This window comes from Zonotrichia albicollis, chromosome 15, assembly GCF_047830755.1.
Source record: "Zonotrichia albicollis isolate bZonAlb1 chromosome 15, bZonAlb1.hap1, whole genome shotgun sequence".
NCBI lineage: Eukaryota > Metazoa > Chordata > Aves > Passeriformes > Passerellidae > Zonotrichia > Zonotrichia albicollis.
In genome coordinates, this window is record NC_133833.1 from 10,729,741 (window position 1) to 10,757,430 (window position 27,690).

General features: G+C 43.4%; 1 protein-coding gene across 1 annotated transcript; it reads left to right on the forward strand.

Moving 5' to 3' along the window:
• Nucleotides 1–1,073: 1,073 nt before the first annotated feature.
• Nucleotides 1,074–26,333, forward strand: LOC102075067 (organic cation/carnitine transporter 2). The gene is made up of 10 exons (XM_005483574.4): nt 1,074–1,586; nt 10,044–10,147; nt 12,666–12,820; nt 14,206–14,377; nt 15,318–15,444; nt 19,155–19,255; nt 22,083–22,297; nt 23,560–23,742; nt 24,190–24,325; nt 24,876–26,333. Exons 1-10 carry the CDS (start codon nt 1,194–1,196, stop codon nt 24,961–24,963), a joined length of 1,674 nt encoding a protein of 557 aa, XP_005483631.2. The 5' UTR covers nt 1,074–1,193; the 3' UTR covers nt 24,964–26,333.
• Nucleotides 26,334–27,690: the final 1,357 nt, after the last annotated feature.

Genomic DNA, 27,690 nt, shown 5'->3' on the forward strand with positions numbered 1-27,690 from the left:
CTACCTTTGAGATTTTTCACAGCTGTGTGATTCCAGCCTGGGATAAAAGATCATTGTAAATACAAGTGTTCAAAAAATGGAGGTACGCTATTTTTTAAAATCAGTTAGAGGTGGAGAAAAATATCAGCCATAAAAAGCCACTTGAAAATGTGAATTAGCCTTATAAAGAGCAGGACCAAATTTGTGCAGTGATCAGTTCAAAAGCTGAATTGTATATCTATGAGAGTCTGTGAAGTTCCTGCCAGTACCACTAGATACTGAGCTAGGATTTTGGGCCTAGGATTAGAATATTATTTATTATTTATTAAATTTACTGCCTGAGAAAATAGCGTCAGGGTCGGGAAAGCTTTCTTACAGCTTTAGCTGAGCCTGCTGAAGGGACAACCGCAGCTGTGGGAAGGTGCTACAGAGTGACCCAAGGAACCCTTTAACTCCTGAACTTGCAGCACCTGCCCTGCTTTGGTGAGCAGAACACTCCACGAAGGCTCCTGGCTCATACATGGCACTGACCCCAACGAGGTTTTTTGGCAGAGCCCCAGGCAGGTTCACAGTGTGCCTTGGGGGCTGCAGCAGCCCGGTCACCCTTGGGTGGGAACGGGCGGCCCGGGGGTGCTGAGTGCGGGTCCCTGGAGGTGTTTAAGGGAACATGGGACGTGGCTGTTTGGTCAGAGTTTTGGACGCGACGATCTGTGGGATCCTTTCCCACCTCATTGACTAGAATTCATCTCCACCCTGTTTTTTGAATTCTTTAGGCAGTAAATGCCAGATCCGACGCCTGTACTAATGGCCGTTTCTGATCACAAGTCACGAAGGGCAGGGGACCTGTCCCGCAGCCCTGGGCCGGGCGGGAGCTGAAAGCCGCCCCAGGCCCAGAGCCGAGGCCGGGACCAGCGGGCAGGGTGCGGGGCCGCCGTGTGTGCCGGAGCTGCCGTGCGTAGCACGGCCGCCGCAGAGCCGTGCTCGGCCCGCCTGAGGCGGCTCCGCCTGGCCCGGCCCGGCCCGGCCCGGCCGAGCCCCCGCCGCGCCTCCGGGCGGAGCGCCCCGGGTCCGCCTCCGCCGGGCCGGCCCCACCTGCGCGGCCCCCGGCAAACCCCACCCCCAGGCCGGCCCATGGCGCGGGGCTGCGCTGCCGAGCCGCTTCCTGCCCGCGCCACACCGAGCCGCGGGACCGGCGGCCGCAGCTCGGCCGCGCCATGCGCGACTACGACGCGGCCACCGCCTTCCTGGGAGAATGGGGCCGCTTCCAGCGCCTCATCTTCTTTCTGCTCAGCGCCAGCATCATTCCCAATGGCTTCAACGGCCTCTCCATCGTGTTCCTGGCCGGCACGCCCGAGCACCGGTGCGTCGTGCCCCGCGGGGCCAACCTGAGCGCCGAGTGGCGCAACGTCAGCATCCCGCTGGAGCTGCGGGACGGGCAGGAGGTGCCGAGCCGCTGCCGCCGCTACCGCCTGGCCGCGCTCGCCAACTTCTCGGCGCTGGGGCTGCGACCCGGCTCCGACGTGGAGCTGGAGGCGCTGGAGCAGGAGCCGTGCCTGGACGGCTGGGAGTACAGCCGCGATGTCTATCACTCCACCATCGTCACCGAGGTGCGCGGGAGCGGGAGGGGAATCCCGGGCAGCCGCGGAGAGCCGCGGGGTTATCGCAGTGCCCGTGCAGCTCTGCTGCGTTCTGGGCTCTCTGCCGGCACATTGATGTGCTGCTAAACCCGCCATGCCGAGTTTATTTTGAGGTCTTCTGCTCACTTTCATTTGCATAAGAACGAGGAAGGAAACTTTTATAGTGAGGGTGGTGAGACACTGGAACAGGTTGTCCAGGGAGGTTGTGGATCCCCAATGTTCATGGGCCAGGTTGAGATAAGGCCTTGAGCATCCTGGTCTGGTGGGAGATGTCCCTGTCTATATCAGGGACTAGATGATCTTTATAAGGTCCATTCCAATCCCTTAACATTGTTTGTTTCTATAATGAGTTTCCAAGTGCAGCCTGTTTCCTTACCAGCGAAACTGATCACACTGTGCAAATGCTTCTTGGTTCATCAGGTATCTGTGCAAGGGGCTGGAGCAGGGTCAGCGCTGGGTTCTGCTTGCTTGGTGTGACAGAGATGTCTCTTTGAACATCAACAGTGTTTGTTTTCTTTCTTTAAAACAATAAAGGTGGTAGAACTCACGAAATCACAGGGTGGTTCGTGTTGGAAGGGGCCTTAAGGAACATCCAGTTCCAACCCCCTGGGATGGGCAGGAATACCTTCCATTACACCAGGTATTTCCAAGTCCTGTTCATCCTTGCCTTGAGCACTGGTAGGGATGGGGCATTCATAGCTCCTCTGGACAGCCTGTGCCCATGTGTCACCACTCTCACTGGTTGGAGTCACCCTGAGTTGTGCAAGATACATGGGTGGGGAGGCCTGGTTTAAAGCTTTATTCGAAGGACCCTGAACTTTGCTGTGTGCCCACAGTGCCTCTGCTGTGTCCCTGTGCTCACGTGCTGGGACAGGTCATGTTTGTGTTTGTGCAGGTGTACACTGCCTGAGTCAGGTCTGGGGTGTGGGCAGCCTACCAAAGGTGAAGCTGTGCTGATTGTCACTGCTTTCACAAGATAGCTGTCCAGACAGGGGCAGGTTGACTTCAGAAGCAAGGAAATGGATTTTGATAAGTACTTTTGAGGAATACTTGAATTTCAATACAAGCATAGGCCTTTTTCAGAAGGCTTACAAAGTTTGTACAGTCCCATTGCCTGGACATGAGTTTCATGGAGCTGAAGCTCCATAAAAAATCTGCCATGATTTCTTGTTTTGCAAACTGGGTTGTGATCAGCGTTTGGGTAGTGATGGGTGTGGGTGCTAAATGTCCATAAGCTGATCTGGGCACAGAGGTAAGGTGGCTTGGGGAGCACGGGAGAGGAGCCATGGCAGCACAAGGGAGGATTAGAAATGGGAACACAGGAGTTGTAGGAAACTCAGTCAAGGGTTTGAATGATTCTGACAAGTGCAAGGCATTGCCTCATCTAAAGAATTGCTGTCTTACTGCAGAGGAAAGCTGCTGGGAATGTCTCAGCTCCAGTGCTTGCTGAATGCACTGTTGTGAAAGGCTGAGTGTTCTCAGGGCAGTGTGAGGCTGTTGGCATCTTCGTGGGCAGGCCTTTCACAGGGGGCACATGGGTGCTGTTTGAGTGCTGTGCTGAGATGGTGATCCTGGCTTAGATGTGCTGCCTTGTCTTTAGAGCTTCGCTCAGCTTTGGCTGGATGTTAATTAAAATGTCTTGAGCTATTGGAGTATGGTCCAGGAGTTTTACAATCTATAAGACAAGAGAGCTGCTCACATAGTGCTGAGACTCCCCAGCCCTGGCTCCTGGTCTGTGTGACTTGGCAGATGTCCCATGTCCGTGGGAGGCAATGTTTGTCTGCCCAGGCATCATGCACTGAGGCAGTATTTTTTTTTTCTCGTCTAATATTAATGCTTCTGAGCGAGTTTTGCAAGAGCTGTGGCCTTTCACACACTTACAGGTTTTCAGTGTTTAACTTGTTTAATTTCTTGGCTTGGTGGTACTGCTTTCATGATTAACTAATCTTGTGTTTAGTTGCATATCTAAGTTGTTGAATAATCATGAGGACCTTTGTCCCAGATTTCCATGGCTGACACTGGGAGGGGGAAGGGGGATTTTTTTTTTTAAGAAAGGTTTTTGCTGAATCTCTCATGACTTTAGAGAAACCTTGTTTGTGGTTCTGCTTTTCAGTGGAGACTTAAAACATTCAGTTCTCTCCCACTTAAAGAGAGACTTTCATTTCTCACAGACTAACAACAGAAGGTTGTTATTAGCCAGTCTGCAGTATTTAACCAGCTCTGGTGTAACAAAATCTCTGTCTTTTACTTTTTGAAGTGCTGTAGCTCAGGGCATAAGAAGGGTTTTATTTTGGCTCAAGAAACCAGCTATGTCATCCTAATTCCTCCATAAGTCCTGTAAAAAATGAATGTAGGAGTAGTAAAAGTTCATACATGGTAGTAAAAGGACTAAACCAGGAGTAATTAAGGGAAAAGATTAACTTCTGCCTGTCATGGCTGTTATGGGGCTATACCAGGAGTAGAATTGAGCAGTGGAGTTAAGGGCATGAGTGCACTAGAAATATGATATAATGAAGTGTTAGATGATACATCAGTCAGAACATTTTAGTTCACACAAGAGTAATTTTTAAACAGTGAACCATAAACAGATGCTGAATTTTGGATGCACTTATTCATCCTCAACTTCCAAAAAGGTGTTGTATTGTTCATCAGTTTGAAGTCAGTGCAGGTGGTGTGTGCCAGATTTCCATGCTTTGTGTCAGTTTTGCTATTGGCAAACTTTAGGGCCTGTTGGCTTTTGCAGGGGAAGGAGGCACATGGTGGGACTTGCCAGGTGTCTGGAGGCTGGTCAGGTGCAGGGCTGCTGCTCCTTCCTGTGTGGCTGTTCAGAGAGAGAAAATTCTGGGCAGAGGTGAGGGCCCAGAGGTTTCCATTCTGTACCCCAGGGATGCAATGCCCTGCTGTGCTGTCACACCACAGTTCCTACAGGTGAGTGGGTTCCAGGGCTCCAGGGAGCAAGGGGAGGCTGCAGCAGTGACATGTGCAGGACACAAATGGGCTCTGGGGCACAGCTGCTCATCCAGAGGTTTCTGCTGGAAGGCAGAGGGATGTATTGTTTCACTTTGCCAAAATAAAAACACAGGCTTGTGCTAGACATTGTAATTTATACAGTCATAGAATCATAGAATGGTTTGGGTGGGGAGGGACCTCAAAGATCATCTTGCACCCCTGCTGGCATGGGCAGGGACAGCTTCCTCTAGAGCAGGCTGTTGCAGGAGTGGGGCCAGCAGCTGAATTGTGAACCTGTGTCATCCAGGTTCAGCTCTCACCAACTCTTCATTAATTAACATTTTTTGTCACCTCCATTATTTTTCATCTTTTAAAATAGGTGCTTCTTTTTTATTGTTGTATGTTAATATCTGCTTATCACTGTGGCTGAAGTTTCATACTCATGACTTTGCAGCCCCAGGAGCTGAAAAAGCTGTTTGCAGCTTTGCAAAAGTTTAGTATTACTAGTCTTGTCAGAAGAAGGAAAAGAAAGTCTGGTTTTCATTTAATAAGTAAATACAAATATCTGACAGATAAACAAAAGTGTTTGTAAAATGCTGGGTTTTTCAAGGTGGGATTTAAAAGCACATCATGCAGTAGTGTTTGGAATTGTACAAAGTACAGCTGTTTCTGAGATCACAACAGAAAGTAAGATTAATATTGTTAAAGAATAATAGGCCTGCAGTTGATATTGTTAAATGGAAACAGTGCTCTTTTAGAGGCGCTGTGGGCAGTTAATAAAGGTAAAATTCCCTTTATGTTGCCTTTACTTTTAAATTCAAACTCACCTCAGGTGATGGCAGTGCCCTGTTTCCTTTTTCTCCAGCCATCTCAAAAATTTGATGTGTAGGGAACAGTTCAATTTCTGCACTGGGATTGTAAAATATTTGGCAATTTCCTTCCTGTTCTATGCAAACTTTATGGCTGCAAAAATGTAAAACGGCTAGAGGAGGGAAAATTAAGCAGAATGTGTATTTTGTAGACACAGACTTCTGTTTGCTGTACATAATAAGTTTCAATGTAACATCTAGACCTTTTAAGTATTTGGAATATACAAATGTGTTTTTAGAGGAAAGGGTGTTTAATAACACAGCTTTCAAGTAAGCAGAGAACACTTGTATGGATATAAACAAAATCAGATTCAGCATCAAAGGTTGTCAGTACTTGGTTGTGTGATTGAGATTTTTTGAAGAACTTGCCCCTACTTGCTGAGAGAAGCAAGTGGAAGGAGAGAATACAGGGTACTGGGCCAGCTTCAAAAAGTCTTGATTTTTAAAAAGAAAAATTAATACATGGAAGTAGCCACTTAATTTTTCAATTAGGCATATTGCATAATTGGTAGGTGTTATCATTGTGAATGTTCTGAGCAAGACAGGAAAAGAGTTTTAAAAAATAAAGGAATGTGATGACACAGTATCTTGTAGCTGTAAAAATTGTTTTGTCTATGAGGCTTTTTCTTGTAGGGCAGGAGTCAGATGATGCTCTTGAAGGTTTGTATTTGTCACAGTCCAGCTTTGTTTAGGGTTCTTGTAGTTGCACTAGGGAAGGGTCATGAGTTTGTGGGAGGTAGGAGATCTGATGGAGTAATTTATGGAGTTTTCATTCTTAGTTCTGTCACTGGCCTTGCCTTTCTAGCAAGGGATTTGGAGACATGGTTCCAGGCAACTGGCATGTCAGAGATCAAGCAGAACTTGGAAAGTGCTGTCCTAGAGAGGTGTGTGAGTGATGGCTGTAAGTGCCTGGGACTGTTTGTTACTCAGGCCCCAAACCTGGGCTTGAGGAGCAACTGCTTCAGTCCCTCTCCTTTTTGCTCCCCCTGCCTTCTGACCCAAGCTGTCCACATCCCTGGCCATCTCCATAGCCTGTCCTCTTTTCCTCATCCCCTGTTCCCAGCTGTCCTCACCAGCACTGGCATCAGCCAGACATCTGCTTACAGAGGTGCCTGAGCACAGCTCTGCTCCAGCACACAAGTGAGCATTGTGCTGGCTGTGAGGCTGCTGGCAGACATCGCCCCAGCCTGAGGAATGGCCTGGGAAGTAGAAAAATCACACAATATCTGTAGGATGAGTAAGAAGACAAGTTTAAACTGCAACAGAGGATGTCCTAAAGTTATAACAAAATAGATCAAGAATGCTCTGTTCTGTTGGGTACCAGTGTTGAGCAGCTCGATGCTTCACAATCAGCAACTGCTCTTCGAAAACAGAGTGGAATTGTTTTTCTTGTGTTTGAAGCCCAGATACCTTGCCAAGGTTAGCCTTATCTTGTCCAGTGGGGCAAAGGCTGTCACAGCTAGCAGGCTAGTTCAAAAGAACTAGATGCTAGCTACTAAGAAGTGAACATAGCACATGGTTTTAGAGCACTAGGTCACGGTGTGCTGTGTCCAAACAGCACTACCAGCAGCAGGGGTTGATTAGTAACTGCTCCTGGGTCACTTGCTCTTTGCCATGCTGATCTAGCAGGGTTGCCTTGGTGACTTCCTCTTGGACAACGTGCAGTTGAGGGAAGGGTATGGTTGCAAAATGATCTGGAAGGATGATGCCATCATCACGGACAAGCAGTATGATAGACCTTAGAGGTGTGTCATTAATGACTTGAAGACTTTGACATTTATTTACTGGGGCAAAGGGTCACAGACCTTAAAATCCCTTTGTTCTAATTATTATGTTTCTGTGGAGTCTGTAAATAACTGGTATTGTACAACCAAAGTAGTTCTACTTTGGAAATTTGATGTTGAAATTCACTTTGATGCCTGGTTCAAAGTGATCCTCAGCATGACAGCTCCTCACTGTGCTTTACAGGGAGGCCAGAAAAACAAGCTGGTAATCATTGCCACGTTTGAATGCCCAGTATGTTTCCACCTGCCAGTGCAAGAAGGTTTTGGCAGAGCTTAAAAAAACATTTTAATACCGTGAACTTTTCCAAGAAAGGTCTCCACCTCAGTGATCTGAAGGAAGTGTTTGTTGTAGGACACAAACGTGCCAGTGTCTGGAAATCCAAGTGTTGTTCAAGCCTCGTGCCAAAGTGCAGGGTGTAGGACAGATGAAAGGAGGTGGTGGACTCACAGGCACAGGGTGATCAGCTGGAAAGTAATGATCTATTTAGTAATAACAGACTAATGACCAAGACAGGTTTTAGTTCTGTTATTGAGGATGTCTGGCTGCACTAGCTGGTGCAAAGATAACTTCTTGTGAGCAGGCAAGTCTTTAGAACAGCAGGATTTGTATTTGTGCTGTTTGTTTCTCTGGTAGGTGTTGTCATATAAGAGCATATACTAACCACTGAGACCTTTGGCCTGTATAAATTATAAATTTGATAGTAATCATTTGCTAGTATTTCCTAGTTGCCAGGTATATTTTACTGAAGCTTCCTAGCTGGCTTAGCCTCTGTGGTCATGACAGACTCAAGATTTCTTTAATCTACAATGAAGTATAGCTTTTGTTGAATAATAGAGATTTAACTATAAATGTTAATTATAATTCATAATCTAAATGATGTGGATAACTATAGTAAGTTCAATTCCTTACCATGAGTGGGATACATTTATTAACACACTGGAAAGCCACAGTTCTGGAAGGAACTTCTGTAGTGATGCCTAATTATTGGTGGTGGTGGGATGTGCTGGAGCACTGCCTGGAGTGCTGGTACCTGAACTCCAGGTGCTGTGAGGCTGGAAAGACCTGGGGAGGAAATGTTGAGGGTTATGAAATCTGATAGAAAGAGAGATTTTTCAGACATAAAATCATAAACAGATTTATCAATGGAGGGGTTGTGAAATGAACAGAATACAGTTGCAAAAAAGGTGCATATTGACCTTAAAAATAATACTTATGATGACACTCTTATAAATATAAGGTAATGTAAGGGCTGGCAGCTAGACTTAGACAGCTGATGAGAGTGTAGCCTGTGTGAATGACCATAATTCATCTCTGGAACAGTTCCCAGTTCTAATTCAAAACTAGATGCTATTCCATGAAATAAGCGATGGCTCCGTTGCATTTTGACGCAGGAATCTGGCAATGGAAGGCCATTGCTGGTGTTGTTCATTCTGTGCATAGTTGTAAGTGATGCTTCAGCCTTAAAACATGAGCAGGATGTGGTTCTGGTGTGACTGAAGGGCTGAGGGCTGTGAGATTCCTGGAGTCAAAGGCTCGGTGCTGAGGAGATGGGGCTGGCAGACAGTGAAACAGGAGCATTCCCTGTGTGGGAGCTGGAGCACACAGCAACTGCTGTGTGTTTATCATGAGCAGATCAAAGCATGGAAGGGTGTTCCCTTCAATGAATTGAAAAAAATAGACTCAATTATTTGTAACTGGGGGACAAAGGGGATTAATTATTCAGGTCAGGGTGAATATTTTCATTCTGACCTTTTTAATACAGATTAAAACCTAAAATTTTCCATTGCTAAAACACCAGAAGGGGCCTTGAAGGAGCTGTTTGAATAACTACACTCGGGAGGGTTTGGTCTCACATCTGTTGCCTCCCAGTTCCTCTCCTGCAGGGCTGCAGCACCTGCCCTCTGGCAGCAGGTACTGGGAGAGCTCTGGGAAACTGGCTTTATGTCCTCCAGTCAGAACATAGCTGTGAAGGAGGGGATGAGGGATCCCTGCTGGGTTTTGTCCTTTCTTCTAATATTTACACATTTTTTCTTTCAGAAAACCAAAATAGAACCAAGAGTCTTTTAATAATAGTTGTTTATGTAGATGGAAAAATAACACAAGTGCTGTTTCAAAAACATCTGACTGAACTGGGTGGGATCTTGAAAAATATTGAAGACTTTATTTAAAAAATACTTCCTTTTACTCCTCATTTTTGTTTTAATCTTGGAAATCTTTGTTTGTTTGGTATATATTTCAATTTGTATTTTAAAGATTCTAATTGAGGTTAGTTAGATTCCCAGGGAAGAATGAGCAGTCTCCTGTCTCTCCAAACCATATTAAAATGTAATAAAAGGCTTTTTCCTTCCTATATTGTTGTTTCTATGGTTCAATTTTTCTTAAATTAGGAATGCTAATTTTTAATGGGAAGCATTACAATATGTAGGGAAAACAAGTTTAGAAACTATTTACAAGGTCATGCAGTGACAAGCCAAGGGGGAATGGCTTCACACTGACAGAGGGCAGGGTTATATTGGATATTAGGAGGAAACTCTTCCTGTGAGGGTGGGCAGGCCCTGGCACAGGGTGCCCAGAGAAGCTGTGGCTGCCCCTGGATCCCTGGAAGTGTTCAAGGCCAGGGTGGATGAGGCTTGCAGCAGCCTGTGACAATGGAAGGTGTCCTTGGTCATGGCAGGAGGTGGGAATGAGATGGTCCTTAAGGCCCCTTACAGCCCAAGCTATTCTGTAATTCTGTTCTCAGTCCTTCCAAAGCCAGCTCAGCAGAGTTTAGGAGGGAGGGGAAATCCTGTTTATTAAAAGACTTTCCAATTCTCTCTCCCTGCAGTGGAATCTCGTGTGTGACAACGACTGGAAGGGACCCCTGAGCACCTCCCTGTTCTTTGTGGGTGTCCTGCTGGGATCTTTCATCTCAGGACAGCTCTCAGACAAGTAAAGTATATACACCAGAGCTGCTGTCTATTTGATGCTCATTTGTAGGCATTTGTTGTACATCAGCTTTCCTGCTAGTGTCCTTCTGCAACTGCTAACGTGTCTGTTCTGTGACTGTCTAACCCGAGTGTACACAGAGTGGGTAGAGAAATATGCTGAGCTAGAGCAGAATGTTACAAAGATTGTTAGTAAGTGTTGTCTACATCTGCTTGTTCTTGCAACAAAGTCACTCTACCGCAAACTGGTATTTTGTGAGAGAAAACAGGTGTTGGAGATGAGTTTTGTCTGGAAAAATCTGATCAATGACATTCTCTTCTATTTACTTTGAACTACGTTCTGAGGGATCCCTGACACTTATTTTCTTCTTTTTTTTTTAGTTTAAATTGGGATTTTTCTTTTTATAAGCTATAGCTACTTTTTCTCATCATCAAGTACAGCATTTAAGTCCAATGATCTGTATTTGTGGAAGCATAAATGCTGTTCAGCTGTACTTCAGAGAAGCAAGACTTTCTTCTTTATCAGTAGAAAGATAAAGAGAAAAGGAAGACACCATTAATTTCTGTGGTGATGCCAACAGTTGTTTGTATTTTGTAAAGCTCAGTTTTTCTGATTCTCTCCCTGGGATTTGCTGTGCATTGTGTGCAGTCTTTCTGATTCCCTGAGAACAATATGTGGTTCTCTAATTTGCTGGTACTTGCAAAGTTTCTGTTTCACTGAAACATAATCTCCATGCCACAAATCTTCTGGCATCATTTAGAGCCTTTTCATAGCTGCCTATCAGGATGGACCAATCTCAAGCTTAGAAAGAATGATCTTTAAAAATTACCCAGGCCTCCTCTACTTCTCCCCAAAGATATATGCTATGGTTTTTGTCCAAAAAAATCCCTGGGCAGGCCAGTGTTTGCTCTCTCTGTGATCCTGCCTTCTCCCTGGTTCCTCCCCTCCCAGTCCTGCTCTTTCCCCCTGCACAGCCAGCAGGCTGCTGGCCCCCACACCCCCATCAGTGCAGCCTTGTTTGAGGTCCAGCAGTGTCCCTTTGTCACCTCCTCAGCCTTCTCTGTTAGGAAGTCACCACTAATGAGCTCCAGAAGCCTCCTGGGTTGTGTCCTTCCAGCATGTCCTAGTGTTCAAAGCCCTCATGGTGGGCAGTGCCTTTGGACACAAGGAGGTTTCCTGTGGTGCTCTGCAGCAGGTCCTGTTTGCTTTTTTCTCAGCAGGTGGTTGCAGCAGGCACCCAGCACCCTTGTTATCCTCCCTGCAAATCCCAACCCATGATCTCAGCTGGCTTGTCACTCATCTCCAGGCCCAGATCCATGCCCTCCCATGTGAGGGGTGACTCCCCTCTTCCCTGAGTCTCTCACCACCTTTTCCTGGTGCTGCTGCTTCAGAAGGTTCAGGTGCTTCCCTCCAAAGAGCTCCTTGTCTGCTACAAGGATTCTGTCTCCCATGGTCACTACCCAGCAGCTGTTCTGGTGCCAGAATCCATGAGCTCCCTTCATTCATACTGGCAGTCTCCTGCAGCTCCTTCCCCTGGTGGCACAGATCCTCACCAGGTGCAGGTGAGGAGCCCATCCCTGCAGCCCGCCCATCCATCCATCCGTCCGTCCGTCCATCCATCCATCCATCCCTGCAGTCCATCCAGTCACTTGTAGCCACTGAGGGACACCAAGCTCAGGGTCAGGAGCTTCCTCTGTCCATGAGGAGGATGGTCCAGCAAAGCTGCCTGCACTGTTCTGCACTGCAGTGAGCCTGAGACATGAAGGTTGACAGAATATTTGGGGGTTTCAAGTAACAGTTCTTTGTGTAATGCCCCTGACACCAGCTGTAGACCTGCAGGTCAGTGTGGACTTTGGAGCTGTGAAACCTGCACTCAGCACACCCTGTCCCAGCAATGTGGGGCTGCCTGGGCCAGGACAGCAGCAGCCACTCTCACAGCAGCTTGACAGGTTGAGTTTAGTTTGGTTTTTGGAGTTTTGTTAGTACTTCATCAGGAGTTCTTCTAGAACCCCTTAATTTTGTTCCAAAGGGAATGGAGATTGTGGCACGGGATCACTGACTGCCAATAGCATCTTCCAAATCTCAGTTTCATCTCTCTTCCAGAAGCATACCTCTCTTCCTTTCTTCTTTTTCTTTTTTTGACATGTTGATCTGTCAGGGGCCATGTGCTCCTTGGAGGAGGAGAAGCATTGGATACTCTTGCACTTAAAGTAACTTGTTTCTGATGATTTGTTTCCAGTCAGTAAGAGAGGAATAAGTATTCCAGCGCATGCTTGAAGATGACTTAACTAGCAGCCCTTAGAATATAATTTCTCTCTTTGCCAGTGATGTTTTTAATGTGTTTAGAATAGTTGTGCCTGTGTTGCATTTCCTGAACCTCTGCTTTTTGCAGAAGTTTTGTATCTCCTTAACTATGCATATAAGTAATTTTATTTTTCTGTTTCTGTAGATTTCGTTCATGATGTTGTTTAATCATATTTTTTTTCCCCTTCTCTTTCTTTTTTTAATCTGTCCATGGAAGGTTTGGCAGGAAGAATGTGCTGTTTGCAACTCTGGCAATGCAGACTGCCTTCAGTTTCATACAGGTCTTCTCTACCAGCTGGGAGATGTTTTCAGTGTTGTTTGTGCTGGTTGGCATGGGACAGATATCTAACTACGTGGCAGCATTTGTTCTTGGTATGAAAGTCCTGCTGGTCACTGCATGTGTCCTTTCATCTTGTGCTTTTCCTGCTCCTTTTCAGTACTGACTTAGGGTAGATTTGTTTTGCCAAGCAACACTGTTAAGAGCGTGGCCTCACCATGCATGAATAACTTCTCTTCTCCTTGGAAGCTTCCAGCTGATAGAGGTGCAATTTGAATTGTTTCTATGGTTTACCATCCTAAAAGAGGCAAAACCCCAGAAACTATTTGAAATAAAGTCCAACTTCTAATAGGAGGCATAATACATGTGAGACATGATTTCTTGGGGATTGGAGCTAGATGATCTTTAAGGTCCCTTCCAACCCAAACCATTCCATGATTCTATGGTTTTTCTGGGATTTCTGATGTCCATTTCTAGCCTAAATACCTGTTTTATTTAAAAGTTGCAAAAGAACCAAGATAGGTAGAGTAAATTTTATAAAGTATTCTTTAAACAGCCTATAGTAAAAATTTAAATGTCATAATGACTTTTGCTTTGTATACTTTCAAGCTAATTAAGACCATATTTAATTATGGGGATATGAATTACCTCATGAATCTGAGATTAAAAAAAAAAAATTCATTTACTCTGACTTTACTGTCCAAAGTACCAAATGGTGGCAAGAAACTATTTCTGAGCCAGGGAAGGCCAGTTCAGGGGTGAAAGTGGTGCTTAGATAAGCTCACTGCACATAGCCTGCTGCAACTGCTGGCATCTTCTTTGATTTCCATGGAAACAAGAAAGATTGTATTTTTCTTCTCTATCTCTTGATTTGAAGGTCCCAAAACATTTCAGAGGAGGGCACTGACCCCTGTTCATGCATTTAATTCCCCTGGCAGTAGTGTGGTCTTTGTAACCAATATGAATTCCATATGTCTACCCCAAAAGACAGTGAGGATTTTGGCTTTTAGATAGTCTAAATAGTCTTTTAGATATTCTAAATAGTCTTTTAGAAGGTGATACAGGTTGGGAACTTAGTTTAGGGACCTTTGAATTATTCTTTAAAGAAGCTGGTCGCTCTTCATAAGCTGGAGAGGATTCTGGACATCAAGCTACATTTAACTGTTGAGAATGTCAGGTGATTTCAGCTCCTCAGGTAAAATGTAAGATTCTAAAATGATAAAATTACAGAAATATGAGCTACATATTGAGCTACAGAAATGCTATGTGGCCCAGTTCTCATTCTTTTACACATGTAATTACCTCCATTGGTGCAGGATCACATCATGAAGCAGCTCTGTGGTGCCTCCAACTAGACAGCAGAGTGCTACACCCTGCAACTCTGCAGTGCATTTCAAAGCCAATTGCTAGGGGCATTTTTATTAAGTTACTTGGTTGCTATTAAGTGAAAATCTAATAATCCCTCTGCTGTTTTGAACAGGCACAGAAATCCTTGGCAAGTCAGTCAGATTGCTGTTCAGCACCCTGGGTGTGTGCATCTTTTATGCCTTTGGTTACATGCTGCTGCCCCTGTTCGCCTTCTTCCTCCGGGACTGGCGGATGCTGCTGCTGGCGCTCACCCTGCCCGGCCTGCTCTGCATCCCGCTCTGGTGGTGAGTACAGCTCACTCACAAGGCTTTAGTCTCTAGAAGGTCCTGTCTGCAGGTTTTTAAGATGATGAAGTTAATGAAATTCAGGAACGGTTAGGTGAAGAGTGGGTGTTGTGTCCCGGTTGTTTCGCTGTCGGTCCGTGGGGTTGTATGTGATCTGACTGATGCCTGAAAAACCTGCTCTTCATGTTCTCTAGGCTTCTGTAAAATTAAGTCTTGCACATGCAAAGAAAGCAAAAAAAGGTCAATAAAACTCATACTTCTGCACCAACTGAAGTCCACAGGCTTTTAAGTATAGGTGTGAACTAAGGGCAGAAGGAAAAACCAGATGTTCTGGGCATTGGTAGGGTGACACAGATATGACAAACTACAACACAGTACTTGCACAGCTGTGGCACTTCCGTGTTTTCTTCTGTAGTTGTTAAAATACTAAAGATGAGTGGCATGTAAAGCTGAAATAGTCCACGTGGTGGTGGTGTTGCTTCACTTACAGTAGCAGCTGTGTTTGTGCTTCCATCTCCGTTCCTGTGCAATCGAATGACTGGGGAATTCTGCTCTCTGATTTTCCTTTGTCACAGAATTTACAGTTACTAATTTTATATGTGTTAGCATCTAAGGATTTGTTTCTTAACCTACAGTGTGCTGCCTGTGTGCTCACATTTCTGAATTTCTTAAATTAATCCCATACTTGGATTGTTTGGATTGCTCTTTTTTCTGACTCACTGCTAATTCCTTCAGCCCTTCTGAAATCCATAAGAGCATATTAGTCTGGTCTTGTTCCTTACACTAATCTGCTCTTGTAAATCTGATTTCTGTTGTCACTGCACTAATTCCTGCAAGATGTGGCATGTTCAGAGATCTTCCTGCCTGGAACAATGTGTTGGTCCCTTCAGCAGCTCTTTCTGTGGAAATGCAGGCTTGTTATTGTGAACCTTCTCTGCAGGATCATTCCAGAGTCTCCACGGTGGTTGATCTCCATGGGGAGGTTTCAGGAGGCAGAAGACATCATCCGAAAAGCTGCAAAAACCAATGGCATTACAGCCCCTGATGTAATATTTGACCCTAGTGAGGTAAGTCTTGTTTAGCAGTCCAGTTGTTTGTGGACTTTATGTAAAGCAATTAATTCCATACAGATGAATGGAGTTATGCCTGCACTGCATTCTGTGCTTCTCAAGTGGGTGAAAGATTATTGTTTTCTGCTGAAAAGCACAATACCCTTTCCCTTCATTGCAAAGCCTTTGTGGTGCCATTCCCACAGGAAGGCCAACATGCATTCTAATGCAAACATCTTTTTCATCCAGTTTACAGCTGCCCTTTTTCCTTTTCAACTCTATTTTTCAGGGGAGTATAATGAATTTGAGATGCCTATTGCTTAGTCATCTAAATATTTCCACCAAACAGATTCTGTGTTAATTCAGTCTGTAATATAACTCTGTATAACGCAGGGCAAATCCTGGCCAATGACATTGGAAATACTCTAATTCTAGTTCATACTCAACTTCTGTCACAGAATTTACAGTTACTAATTTAATATGTTTTAACCTCTAAAGATATGTTTCTTAACCTACAGTGTGCTGCTTGTGTGTTCACATTTCTGAATTTCTTAAATTAATCCCATACTTGGAATGTTTGGATTGCCCCTTTTTCTGAGTCACTGCTAATTCCTTCAGCACTTCTGAAATCCATAAGGGCATATTAGGATTCTAATCCACATTAGGGAAAGCAACACTTGAGCCCCTTTCAGGTGAAGTAGTGACAGATATCTTTCCCATCTCTTTCTTCCTACATGCTCCTGTTTTCTCTGGAAATCTTCCCTTTGTCTGAGCTGAAGGGTGCCTTTAAAAGGAGTAGAAGCCGTTCTGTAGACATTCAAACTTGACCTCAGAAAGTCAAGACAGACAAACTGTTTGTATATTACAGGAGAATGGGCACCCTGACAGAATCTGTCTGGGCTGTTGCAGGCTGACAGTTGACAGTCCTTTAAGTGACAATACATATAATGAATATAATGAGTATAATATACTCATTTGCTTTACAATGCCTCTGTTCTGGGCTGAGGAGAATGGGAAGCCATTAAGCTGTAGGTGTTTGCTGCTGAGATTGAAACAGCTTCCCTTGTGTTGAAGTCAGCTGGGTACTGACAAAGCTGTTTGTGCAGACTTATTAGGAGATGGTAGGGCAAACATCCTGGTCTTACTGGAACAGAGTAAGAATGCCAAGAAAACACTTCTTCTGATACCTTTTCCTCTGGATCTTTGTTAGAATACATCTTTTGCTTTTTCTTCTTCTTCTTTCTCATGCTGTGGCCATGAAAACTCATCTATTGCCAGCACTGCAGTGGGAGAATAGAAAATAAACTCTGGCTCCAATATCTGCCTAAGATCACTGTTCCTGGAATCTTCTCTCTTGTTCTTGGAAAGAAATACTGATGAGTTTGCTGTCTCTGAATGGGATTGGATAGTGAAGGAGCAGAAGGCAGGGGCAAAAATAGGGATTTTATTCCAGGAAATGCTGGACAAGGAGAAATGTGTTGCAGCAGGGTGGGCTGGAGAATGTGGTGTGCGTTTACAGACACTAGCACATCAGCTTTCAAAAACATACTAACTTTCTGACCATCAAAGGAAAATGATCTTGATGAACATGGAGAATTCCTGTCCATCTCTTTCCTTTCTAAGGTAAAAGTAATATTGTGGCCAAAAGATCTGCGCAGAACTCCTCTGCATCAGTGGTGTGTTTACATTGTTCTTGTGTCTGCTATCTGAAGAGCTGGAAAGCAGAAGGCTTAGAGCCTCTTGAGGGTTTAGGAAGCATGTTTAGGCTGCAGAGAGGTTCTCAGAAATCTGGCTGGCCCCTTGCCTTCCTCATTTGGAATGTGTGTTTGGGGTGGAGGAGCCACCCGAGCTTATGGCTGGAGAGTCCCTCAAGCCTGTGCAGCTGCAGAGCTGCAACTGCAGAGTTTGGACTCCAGAGATTTCAGGCCAGTTGAGGTCCAGCAGGTGATGAATCACAAACCAGCTGTGGAGCACAAATGGGGTCTGGTTGGTTAAGAAGGGATAGAAATGTTTGGATGATAAATTTAATTTCAAACCATCATTTTGTTTTACCTGTCCCTCTCTCATAGCTTCTTGTTTGAGCCTGTCCTGGTAAAGATTATGTTGTCTGCTTATCCAGCTCTTGAAAGACAAGGACCCTTTTTCTCATCAACTGACTAATTGACTGCATATTTCTCTTCCTGGTTTTGTTTTATGGTTTGCTTGTTTCTTCTTTTTTTTTCCCCCTTGTTTCTTGGCAACAAGTAGTGGCATGTGGAAAGATCATGTGATTTATGAGAAAGGGCTGTGAGCTGTGGAGTGACTACAGTTTGTGTGATGTAAGTTTGGCTTCAGGCAGAGAGAAAGCTAACAAAGGTAAAGGACTGTTTGGCTTTTGTAGAAAACGGGATCGATGAAAGCAAATTCACAGAAATTTGGTGTGTACCAGACTGCTATTTCATTATCCAGATCTTCAGAACTGACTGTCACTTGGAAAGAATTTTCATGTTACTGCAGAGGTTTGAGAAACTCCAAGTTGCTTTATCAGAGCTGATAGTTTTAATCAATGGATTTTGTCCTCTTAAATCACCTTTTCTACATTTTGAAAAATCTTTTTCTTGGTCCCCCTCTTTAGAAGCCTAAATAAAGTCCTAATAAAAAAAAATTCTTTTTTACCGTCTTACCAAGCACAGAACTTGTTCTCATACTTTGTGGATGAATACCCTTGCATTGTTTACAGGGAAGTGATTTTATGTTGAGAGGCTGGAAAGTTTAATGGGGAAAGGAGAAGATTGTTGTCTTTTTGTTTACATTCTTAGAAGATAATCTCAAAAACAGATTAGATAATGATGGGCACTCTTCAGCTCATTAGCCAGTTTGTCTCAGTTTAAATACATTACTCTTAGGTCCATCTTGAGAAGTCATTGGCTAACTCTGCTCTGCTGCAGTTTATTGCAGCAAATCTTGTTAATTGTTGCTGTGTCTGCAATGGATAGTTTATCACTTTGTTTTCCTCATATTTGAAGGCTATGCTGTGTCTTTCCAGATGTCTTTGGTCTTCTGACCCTTAGGCTAAAGAAACCGTCTACTTTTTATCAAATGTCTCACCATCCATGTTACTCTCTTCTAGTCTGAGTGCAGTTGATTCTCCAGATGCAGTGCTCAAAATTGGATGTAAGAACCCTTCCAGCAGTGACATATAAATAGTGACTTAATGCTGTTGCTTTATGATTCAAGTAACAAAAAGCAGCTGATTTGTGAAGCCTCAGACAAAGAAAATTATTACTATAGACCCATAGAATGTGCTGAGCTGGAAGGGAGCCACACAGATCGAGTCCAGCTGCTGGCCCTGCACAAGACACCCCAAGAGTCACACCTGAGAGTGCCTGAGAGCATTGTCCAAGTGCTTCCTGGGCTCTGTCAGCCTTGGCGCTGTGACCATTTCCTGGGGAGCTGTTCCTGTGCCCAGCCACCCACTTTCTGATAAACATTCCCTGACTCAGCTTCATGCAGTTTCCTTGAGTTCTGTCACTGGTCACGAGAGTTAAGAGTTTCAGTCTAAATTTTAAGTGACTTTAAATTAGAGAGGAGCTTCTACTTTCACAAGTTTGGCTCTTACATGTGTTTTGTTACAAACCTTTCTGTAGATCAAAAGACTGAGGTATAAGTTGGTGGTAGGACTTAGTTTCATAATCATTATTTTTGCAGGAAGTTAAAGTTCCCATGTTTTGTTGTTTGCTCTTTTACAGCTACAAGATGTGAATTCCCAGAAGCAACAGACATACACCATTTTGGATCTACTGAGAACTCGAAATATCCTAACTATCACAATTATGTCAGTGCTTCTTTGGTAAGCAAGTGTGATTCAGGAGTATGTAACTTTAAATACTAAGGAATTCTGAAGAGATACAGACAAAACCAGTTCAAAATTCAGTGACTTGCTGGCTGAAACAACAAAATTCTGGTGACATAGGGTCTTCATTTTGGTGACAGTGTAGAAACACATCTGGGTTGGTGTTACTTTCTGAACAGTCAGGCTTATCCTGAACTGAGCAAGAATCCAAACAGCTGACAGTGGAAGTGTGGGAATGCTGCCTCATCCTGGACCTTGGGGAATGCTCTTCTGACTGTAGCAAAGTCTTTTTAGAGGAATGAGTCATAGTCAGTCCCCAGTCAGAGAACTTCTGCCCAGGGATCTGAACGTGATGCTGAATAAGGGGAGACTCTTTCCATTTGTTTTGTATTGGCTCTTAAAGGGATAATGCTGCCTTTTAAGTTCTCATCTGAGATTTCCCTATATCTTCCTGATACCTGCTTTGTCTACTTGTCATCTTCAGCTTGGCTTTCACTGGCTGAAGCCATGCTTTATGCTCAGTTTGATTAAATGGTAGTTATTTTCCTTACCAGAAATCTTACTAAGCTGTAAACAGAGAGGGTAATTGAAAACCTGCCAGAGGCTGTACAAGTGAGGTTTAATTAGTGCATGTACCTAATGACCAAACCAAGAATGTCCCTTAAGTGCTTGGGAGCCAACTAAGTTTATATGCTGTCTTCTTGAGCAATGTTCCTGTTCCTTAGGTGGCACAGCCTCAGAGTTCAGTCCACTGACCTGCCAGCACATACAAGATGATGTGGCATCTTAGGGCAAAGGATGAATTGGCTTATGTTTAAGCCAGATTCTCTGGCCCATAACCAAGCACAAGGCCAGGCCATAAACACACTGAGAAGGGAACTTGTGCCAAAAAAAACAGCTCAAAAAGAAGAGTAACGTTGGTTCCTTGCAGAAATGTCAGTAAGGTGCCTATATAATGTCTTACTGCTCAAGTCCATGTGTGATTGGAGATGAGACTGCCCTACTCCTCATCTGCTTGATGTGGGGCAGTAGCTCCTGGGCACAGCCAGCTTTGGGTGTGTGGTTGTAGAAATCAAAGGCAAAACCTGTTGGAACAGCATTTCTGGCAGGATGAAGCAACTGAGAGAAGCACTGACATGACAGTATGTAATCCGTTCTAATGGATTCAGTAACACATACTGAAGGGCTTTTTACCACATCAAAAATCAAGTTTTATGATAGGCAAGAAGAGGCAAGGAGGTGCAGTTGACTTGCACACTCTTACCTCCTCTTGCAGAAAAATATTTGTTTAAGTTGGGCAATGTTTTCACTATTCTAATTTATATGTCAGTGACCTAATCTCCTTTAAATTCCCAATATATAAAGACATAATATCTTGTGCTTCCTCACAGCACAGTTTCCAGCCCATGGTACACTGATGGTGTATTCCATGTCATTAATTAAAAGTTCTCACCAAAAAGGGCTATAAAAGAGGATACTTGCAGGCAGCAATATATCAGCTTTACATAGTGCTGAGTGTTTTATAATTTTGACTAAGTAACAGGCCCTTAAACTATTCCCTTTGCAAGGTTTGCACCAGGGATGAAGAAGTTTGGCTTCTTGGCACCCTAGGATGTGTAAAATTCCACTGAAGTTTTTCTACAAATTATATAACTATATTAAGGTTTGCCAATGTAATGAGCTGAGGGAATCTGCTACCAAAAGGGAGTTCCAGCTTTACAGTTTGTATATGAAAATAACTCCAAGGAGCACAGGGTGTGAAAAACACTGCAGAACTACTTGTGAGAAGAATGGCTTAGGGCAGGGCACCACAGCAGCTGGGGGTAGCTCTTAGCTGTGTCACTTCATGCCCTCCCAGGCACACTAAGCAGCTTTATTTTAAGCAACTGGACCATGAAGGCTCTTCCAATATTCAGTGAGGAGGAGGAAGAGCTAATCTTTTGTCAGTGGTGCACTTGGTGCTGTGCAGTGGTTTTGCTCCAGGTTCTTTTGTAAGGTAGATGCTGGTGGAGATGAAATGCCAAATGTTCTGTGGCTCATGTTTGCACCTGGACATGTCCTGATCCACTGCCCATTATTTCCTTATTTACCACATTATACTTGTCAGTAAAGCTTAACCTTCTCTACCCAGCATCTCCCAGGACAGGACAGAGTTTGTCTCCAAGGCCAGTTGTGTATTTCTCTGGATTACATGGAAGCCAGCTGTCAGCTGGCACAAAATTAAGATTGCAGTGATCCAGTCACCAGTCTCTGTCCTGATGCACTGACCAGCCCAGGCAGCCAGGCATGCCATTGTCATTTGGAATCTGCCCAGCCAGCTTGGAGCATGGCAGAGAAAATCACAGGCTGCTTGGGGCTGCCAGGATGCCATTCTCCTCCTCTCTGACTTTACACAGAAAGCATGGAGCATAATGACCCAGAAACAATGATCTCCATCCAGAGCTTTCTGGTAAACATAATGGAAAGCTGCTGTAGGCCTAAGCAGCAATAAAATTCAGTAGCTCAGACTTTCAGGTTAAGGCTATAAACAATAATAAAGGCAACTACTGCATTACTGCTGTGTGAATGATCATCACTTTCTTCCCAGGGTAATATATTTTTTCCTTTGAATTCAAGAGCAGTCTGAAAGATCAAAAGCATCTGCATGCTTTAATTGTTGACTTGCTGTTTCTGAGTCTGCACTTTAGCTGCTTTAGAAGTGAACAAGTCTGCCAGATGCTGAATTTACCCTACACAGCCATTTCTGTGCTTGATGGAAATGTGGAAGAGGTTCATGGCAACCTGAGAAAGAAGAGAGATTTGACCCTGCTATTGTTTCTTTCAGGATGATAATCTCAGTTGGCTACTTTGGACTTTCCCTTGACACACCCAACTTGCACGGAGACGTGTATGTGAACTGCTTCCTGTCAGCAGTGACTGAGGTGCCAGCCTACATCATCTCGTGGCTGCTGCTGCGCAACCTGCCCCGACGGTACTCAATGGCTGCTGCGTTATTCTTGGGAGGCTGTGTTCTTCTCTTCATTCAGCTGGTGCCTTCACGTATGGAATCATTAGTTGATCTCACATGTCTATGATAGGTGAGGTGCAGGACCTTGCACGGGGCAGATGTGGAGGAAAAGTGTCCTGAGGGGACTCAATGCAGACACCCGTGTCCTGTCTTTGCCCCTACTCCTTGGCTCTCAGTAACTGCCACAGCAGGACATTCAGACTCAGGTTGAAAGGTGGGTCATTGGCTTTGGGATCTGTTGGGATTAGAACTGTAGTCCAGCTTTGCCTCTAAGCTATATCTCTGGCAGGGTGTCCTGGTAAGGTCCAGGTGTAAAACCAGGACTAAACCAACCAGAATTTGGTAATTTGGTAAGTGGAAGTTACCAAGGGGCTGCAGAACTCGCTTCCCAAACAGCTGCTGTTGACTTTGGAGCTTATTTAAAGAGTTACTTTCAATGGAGTCACTGTGAAAGTATTTTTGATAAGCAGATATGTTTGTACTGAATTAGTGTTGATAGTTTAAATAATGTGGAGCTACTGGGAAGGAAGGCCAAGCAACATTTATTGGATCTCAAACCATACATATCTTTAGTCCAGTTAGATTAATAGGGCTATAGAGTCATTACTGATAACAATATTGAATATAAGGGGAGGTGATGTTGCCTAGGACTCATTTAAAAATCAAAGACATACAAAATAGAATGTGCGAGAACTGCCTTGCTTATTTTATAACAGTAATATGTGTGCTGCATTCTCAGGTTTGGTGGGTTTTCCCCTATTCTTTGAGTCAATTGGACACTGATATGATCCGTTTTGATTTCCAAACCTTAACTGTTTCAGTTAAAGTCAACTCAACTTCCTATAATTAAATTATTACAGCTAAGAGTGTTAATGGAATGAAGAATGTAGCTAAGAATGTTTATGAAAAACCAGTTTTTTAGGAAACCTAAAATAAAATAATTTGTTTCAAATGTTTTACTTTGTTCACTTCATTAAAAAGGGATATATGGCATTTTTTTGCAATAGCAGAGGTCTGGCCCCTGAAACCTGAGAGGATCTCAGCAGTTCTGACTCTGCTCTCCTTATTTTTCACTTGGCAGGAAGCCCTGTTCTCAAGAGAAAATGGAAACGTTGACTTCTAGTAATTTAAAAAAGAAAACATTGAAAAGAACATTGCTTATGTTTGTGGATATTTACAGGGGAAAAAACCAGCAGATATTGGAGTTAATTAGGCAGGAGTTACACAAACACAAAGGAGTTAAGGGATACAGTGAATTGCAGGAGCCTAAGTCCTGACTCTGTTTGGCTTTCAGATCTCAATGTGCTGTCTATTCTGCTGGTGATGTTGGGCAAGTTTGGAATCACCTCTGCCTTCTCAATGGTTTATGTTTACACGGCTGAGCTCTACCCAACAGTAGTAAGAAACATGGGAGTTGGAGCAAGTTCCATGGCCTCCAGACTGGGCAGCATCCTCTCACCCTACTTTGTTTACCTTGGTGAGTTACCTGGGCTGCTGGAGAGATGCTCCAGAGACTCAATTCTCTTGCCTCAATAAGGACACTCCTTACAGCTGTTTATTCCCACTCACTGAGTTCCTACAACCACAGTTATAACATTCACTTTGAAAGTCAGGCTGTCATGGGGGTTGATTGGTTTTGTTTCTACTGAAAGCACAAACTTACACAGGTAAAGCCTTGAACCTTGGTACAAACATTACCATAGAACCACAGAATGGTTTGGGTTGGAAGGAACCTTATATATCATCTCATTCCACCAGACTTCCACCAGACCAGGCTGCCCCATGCCCTGTCCAGCCTGGTTTTGAACACTTCAGGGAAGGGGCATCCACAGGATCTCTAGGCAATTACCAGAAACTTAGAGCTGATGCAGCCTTTTTTTTTTTTTTCTTTGTATCTTTCTCTTCTTTTTTGTGTTTTACATAGGTGCCTATGATCGGTTTTTGCCTTACATCCTGATGGGGAGCCTGACTGTGCTGTCAGGAATTCTCACACTGTTCCTGCCTGAAAGCTATGGCATGCCTCTTCCTGACACCATTGACCAAATGCTGAGGGTCAAAGGGTAAGTGCCACCTGCTTTAACATCCTCTGCTCTGAGCGTTGGTTTTGCCTAGGTATGGTCAGAGGGAGAGGCTGGTTTTACAGCAAAGGTAGTACTCTGTTGAAAATACAAAAGCTTAGCTGAAGTCTTAGTCCCTCTTCCCAAGTGTAAATGTTCATGTGTACATCTCTCACTCCAAATTATCATTTGACTCTGATGACTTAATAAAAGTACATCTGAGGAATGCATTTCAAAAGTATGTTGCTTTATCAAGGTATAGGGGCATGTTGTAGGTCCTGAAAGTCTCCTAAGTGCTGGGGAAGAGCTGAACTCTTCCAGTTTAGTTCAGCTGATCTAAAAGGCACTGAGAGCATTTGGCCTTTTGCCATGGCTCTGATTGAAGATGACACATGAGCACAGATGTGCTGTAAGAAAGGGACCTTTTCATATGAAGTCAACAGGATATTAAAAATAGGAAGCTGTGTCCTTTCAGACAGGACTCTGATTTTTTTTCTCCTAAGTTCTCTCATCTGTTTTTAAAGTTATTTTATTTTTTCTTTCTTCATTCTAGGTTGGAATACAGGCCTCCATCTAGTAGCACAAGGGAATCCAAGGAGGAAGAAGAAAATCCAGAGATTTTTAAAAGCACAGCTTTTTGATGGAACTCCTATGTATTTCCTGGTGGACTGAAAGTTAAATGGACTTTTCTTCTAAAATTTATCCTAGAAAGGGCTAGTGACAACACTTTGTTTTATGTAATTTGAACCTTATTTATTAATTTAAGCACCATGTTCCCTACATTCTCTTTTTATATGAACATAAATACTTTGTAGCCTTCAGTGAGATTTTTCAGCCACGGTTGAGTTGATGCAGTAGTACCATGGAGCAGAATCTGATCAATCTTTTGTAACTTTACACATATAGTTCAGCTGAAAGATACTTGAAAATGAGTTCAAGGGCTGGCAGTGTGCCTGGATTCTTCAGTGAACCTCCTCCAAAGCTAATGCTTACATCAAGAGGTAAAAATTGCCTGGAAAAGTTGCTCATTGCTTTTGGTTCCTTGACTTCGGTTTGTGAACAGGAAACTTATTTATTATAGTGAAGGTTTATGACAACGTGCCTCTCTGTGATCTTGCTCAAATGACTTTGCATATGCTTAATTTGTTATCAAATTGAGAAAGATGCAAAGAAAGATTTTGAGAATTAATTCTAACCTGTTATGTTTTAACTCAGCATAGACTGAAAGGACTGTCTTGCACAAAGTATTTAGCACTGAAATTTTGTTCACGAAATTCACTTGATTCCAATGCTGGATTTCAACTGTACCTTCTTGGTGAAGTTGTTTACATCTGACCTTGGATGTGGCCTTTTTTCAGGCTGGATTTATTCTAAATAATGCAAATGGTTTCACCTGTGTGTAGAGGGAGTGGTGTTAGTTTGGCATTCTCCCTTTTCAATGTGTGGTGAAAGTTTTATGTATAAATTGTTTTAATGTTTTCTGTGCAATTTGGATGATGGAAACAATTCTCCTGTCTTTGTTCTGTGTTTTCCCCACTCCTGTACACATGCACACAATTAATACATTTAGTTGTAAATTTTTATGTTAATCATGCCACTGCAGTGACCTCCTGGTGGAATGTACTGAGAACAAAACCCAGAATATATCTCTGACCCCTGATTCTCCATCTTCAAGTGTCACCTATATGATTGCTGTGAGGTCTGTACATTCTAAGTTAAGTTTCACTTAACTTATGTAATCAGTGACTTGCTTTTAAATTGTTTAAAAAACCCAACAAACCCACAAATCTTGTTGCCAGTCTGCCAAGAAACTGTTCCTTGTGTTATGGAAGTCTGGCATTACCTGTGTTTCTTTAAATACACACTATATATGTACACAGAGTCTCATTTGTGCTATGCTGGTTACAGTGTGACAAATGTGAGTGGTGAAAGGTTTCTCTCTCATGGCACTTGTGTTTTGTTCTGTCTTGTTAAATTAAGACAATAATAATAAACAGCGTAAACCTTTGTAGCCTAAACTCTCAGGGTCCTTACTCTGCTGCAGCAGCTGGTTGGGGAAGTTTTGCATTTTCCTATGCATTTTCCTATTTTCCTTAAATATACAGGTGGTGTTGGCTGATTCCAGTCTTTCATTAATCAATATCCCAAATTGTGACCTTGGTAACAGACTCCAGCAGTGGGACTGATGTGTACCGTGGACTGCTTGTCACAGGAAGAAAGTAGAAAATGCTCTATAGACTATAGTGGTTTGGTTTGGTTAAATTCTTCCTAACAGTGTCTTGAGCTCTAGGATTTGCTTCACTTTTCCTGCATTTTCTCACCTCTTTATTTAGGATTTTCATTTATGAATGCAGCAGGGAGCTGACCAGTGTCCCCGGGTCAGAGAACGATACCAAAACCACAGTGTTATCAGCTTTTCCAAGGAAAAAAATCCAAACCTTGGGGCAGGTTCAGTGTCACTCTGTTTAGTAGGTTGACAAGCCCTGAGTGGGCAGGTTTAAAATGCAGTGTGTGATTTGAGGCTACTGCCAAAATTGAGAACCTGGATTTCACAAGCCTCACTGCACATCACAGGACAGCCTTGACATGAACAAATACGTGTCAGAGTAGTGCATGTAACAGCCAGTCCCCCTTGCCCAAAAACATGACCTGATTTGTGAGGTTTACAGCCTTTTTGAAATATTTATTGCAAGCATGAGAGTATGTTGTAAAACGTAGTACAGATATTTTTCTTTGTAAACCTTATGTTTAGGAACTGGAACATTGAGAAGCAGCTTTTTTTGTGTGTGTTGTAGGAGAATGATCTGGTAACTGCAGGAATCTGAGGCAAAAAACATTTAGCTGCAACTTCCTTGTGATGAATTTGCCAGTGTAAACATCCATGTCCCATAAGGCTCTTCCTGTAAACAGCTTCAGAAAGTACCCTGAAATGTAAGATATGTGCTTGCCTGATAGATGATTTAGTCTGGAAATTCCAGTCCTAAAATGCAGTGTCCATTTAACATCTGATTTAGCTGTAATTTCTCACCCATTGTTTTATCAAAGTATGTGCCTTGAAAGAGAGACTTTTGTTCTTGAATATTTAAATATTTTCATGTTTACTAAAGTTCTTTGTGAGGTCTCCTGTTGTTATTGTTGGTTTGGGATTTTTTTAAAATCCAAATTGGGGGATTTCCTGGTTGTGACTAATACTACAAAACTCAATGACAATCACTTCATGTCAAAAAACGGGTTTTTCCCTTGCTTATGTTTTTAAATGTCTGAGTCAGAAATGTGGAACATAATTGAAAGAGCAGACTGGGTTATTTTGTACTTACTGTTTTATCCTATTCTTTTCAAGTTCAGCTCTAAGCCAAGGATCTTGTTCT

What these genes read in the sequence shown, in the direction of transcription:
- LOC102075067 (XM_005483574.4), top strand. Translation starts at nt 1,194, where the DNA reads ATGCGCGACTACGACGCGGCCACCGCCTTCCTGGGAGAATGGGGCCGC. An exon ending in ATTATGTCAGTGCTTCTTTG is followed by an intron (nt 19,256 to 22,082) that starts GTAAGCAAGTGT and finishes TGTTTCTTTCAG; the next exon opens with GATGATAATCTCAGTTGGCT. An exon ending in ACCCTACTTTGTTTACCTTG is followed by an intron (nt 23,743 to 24,189) that starts GTGAGTTACCTG and finishes TGTTTTACATAG; the next exon opens with GTGCCTATGATCGGTTTTTG.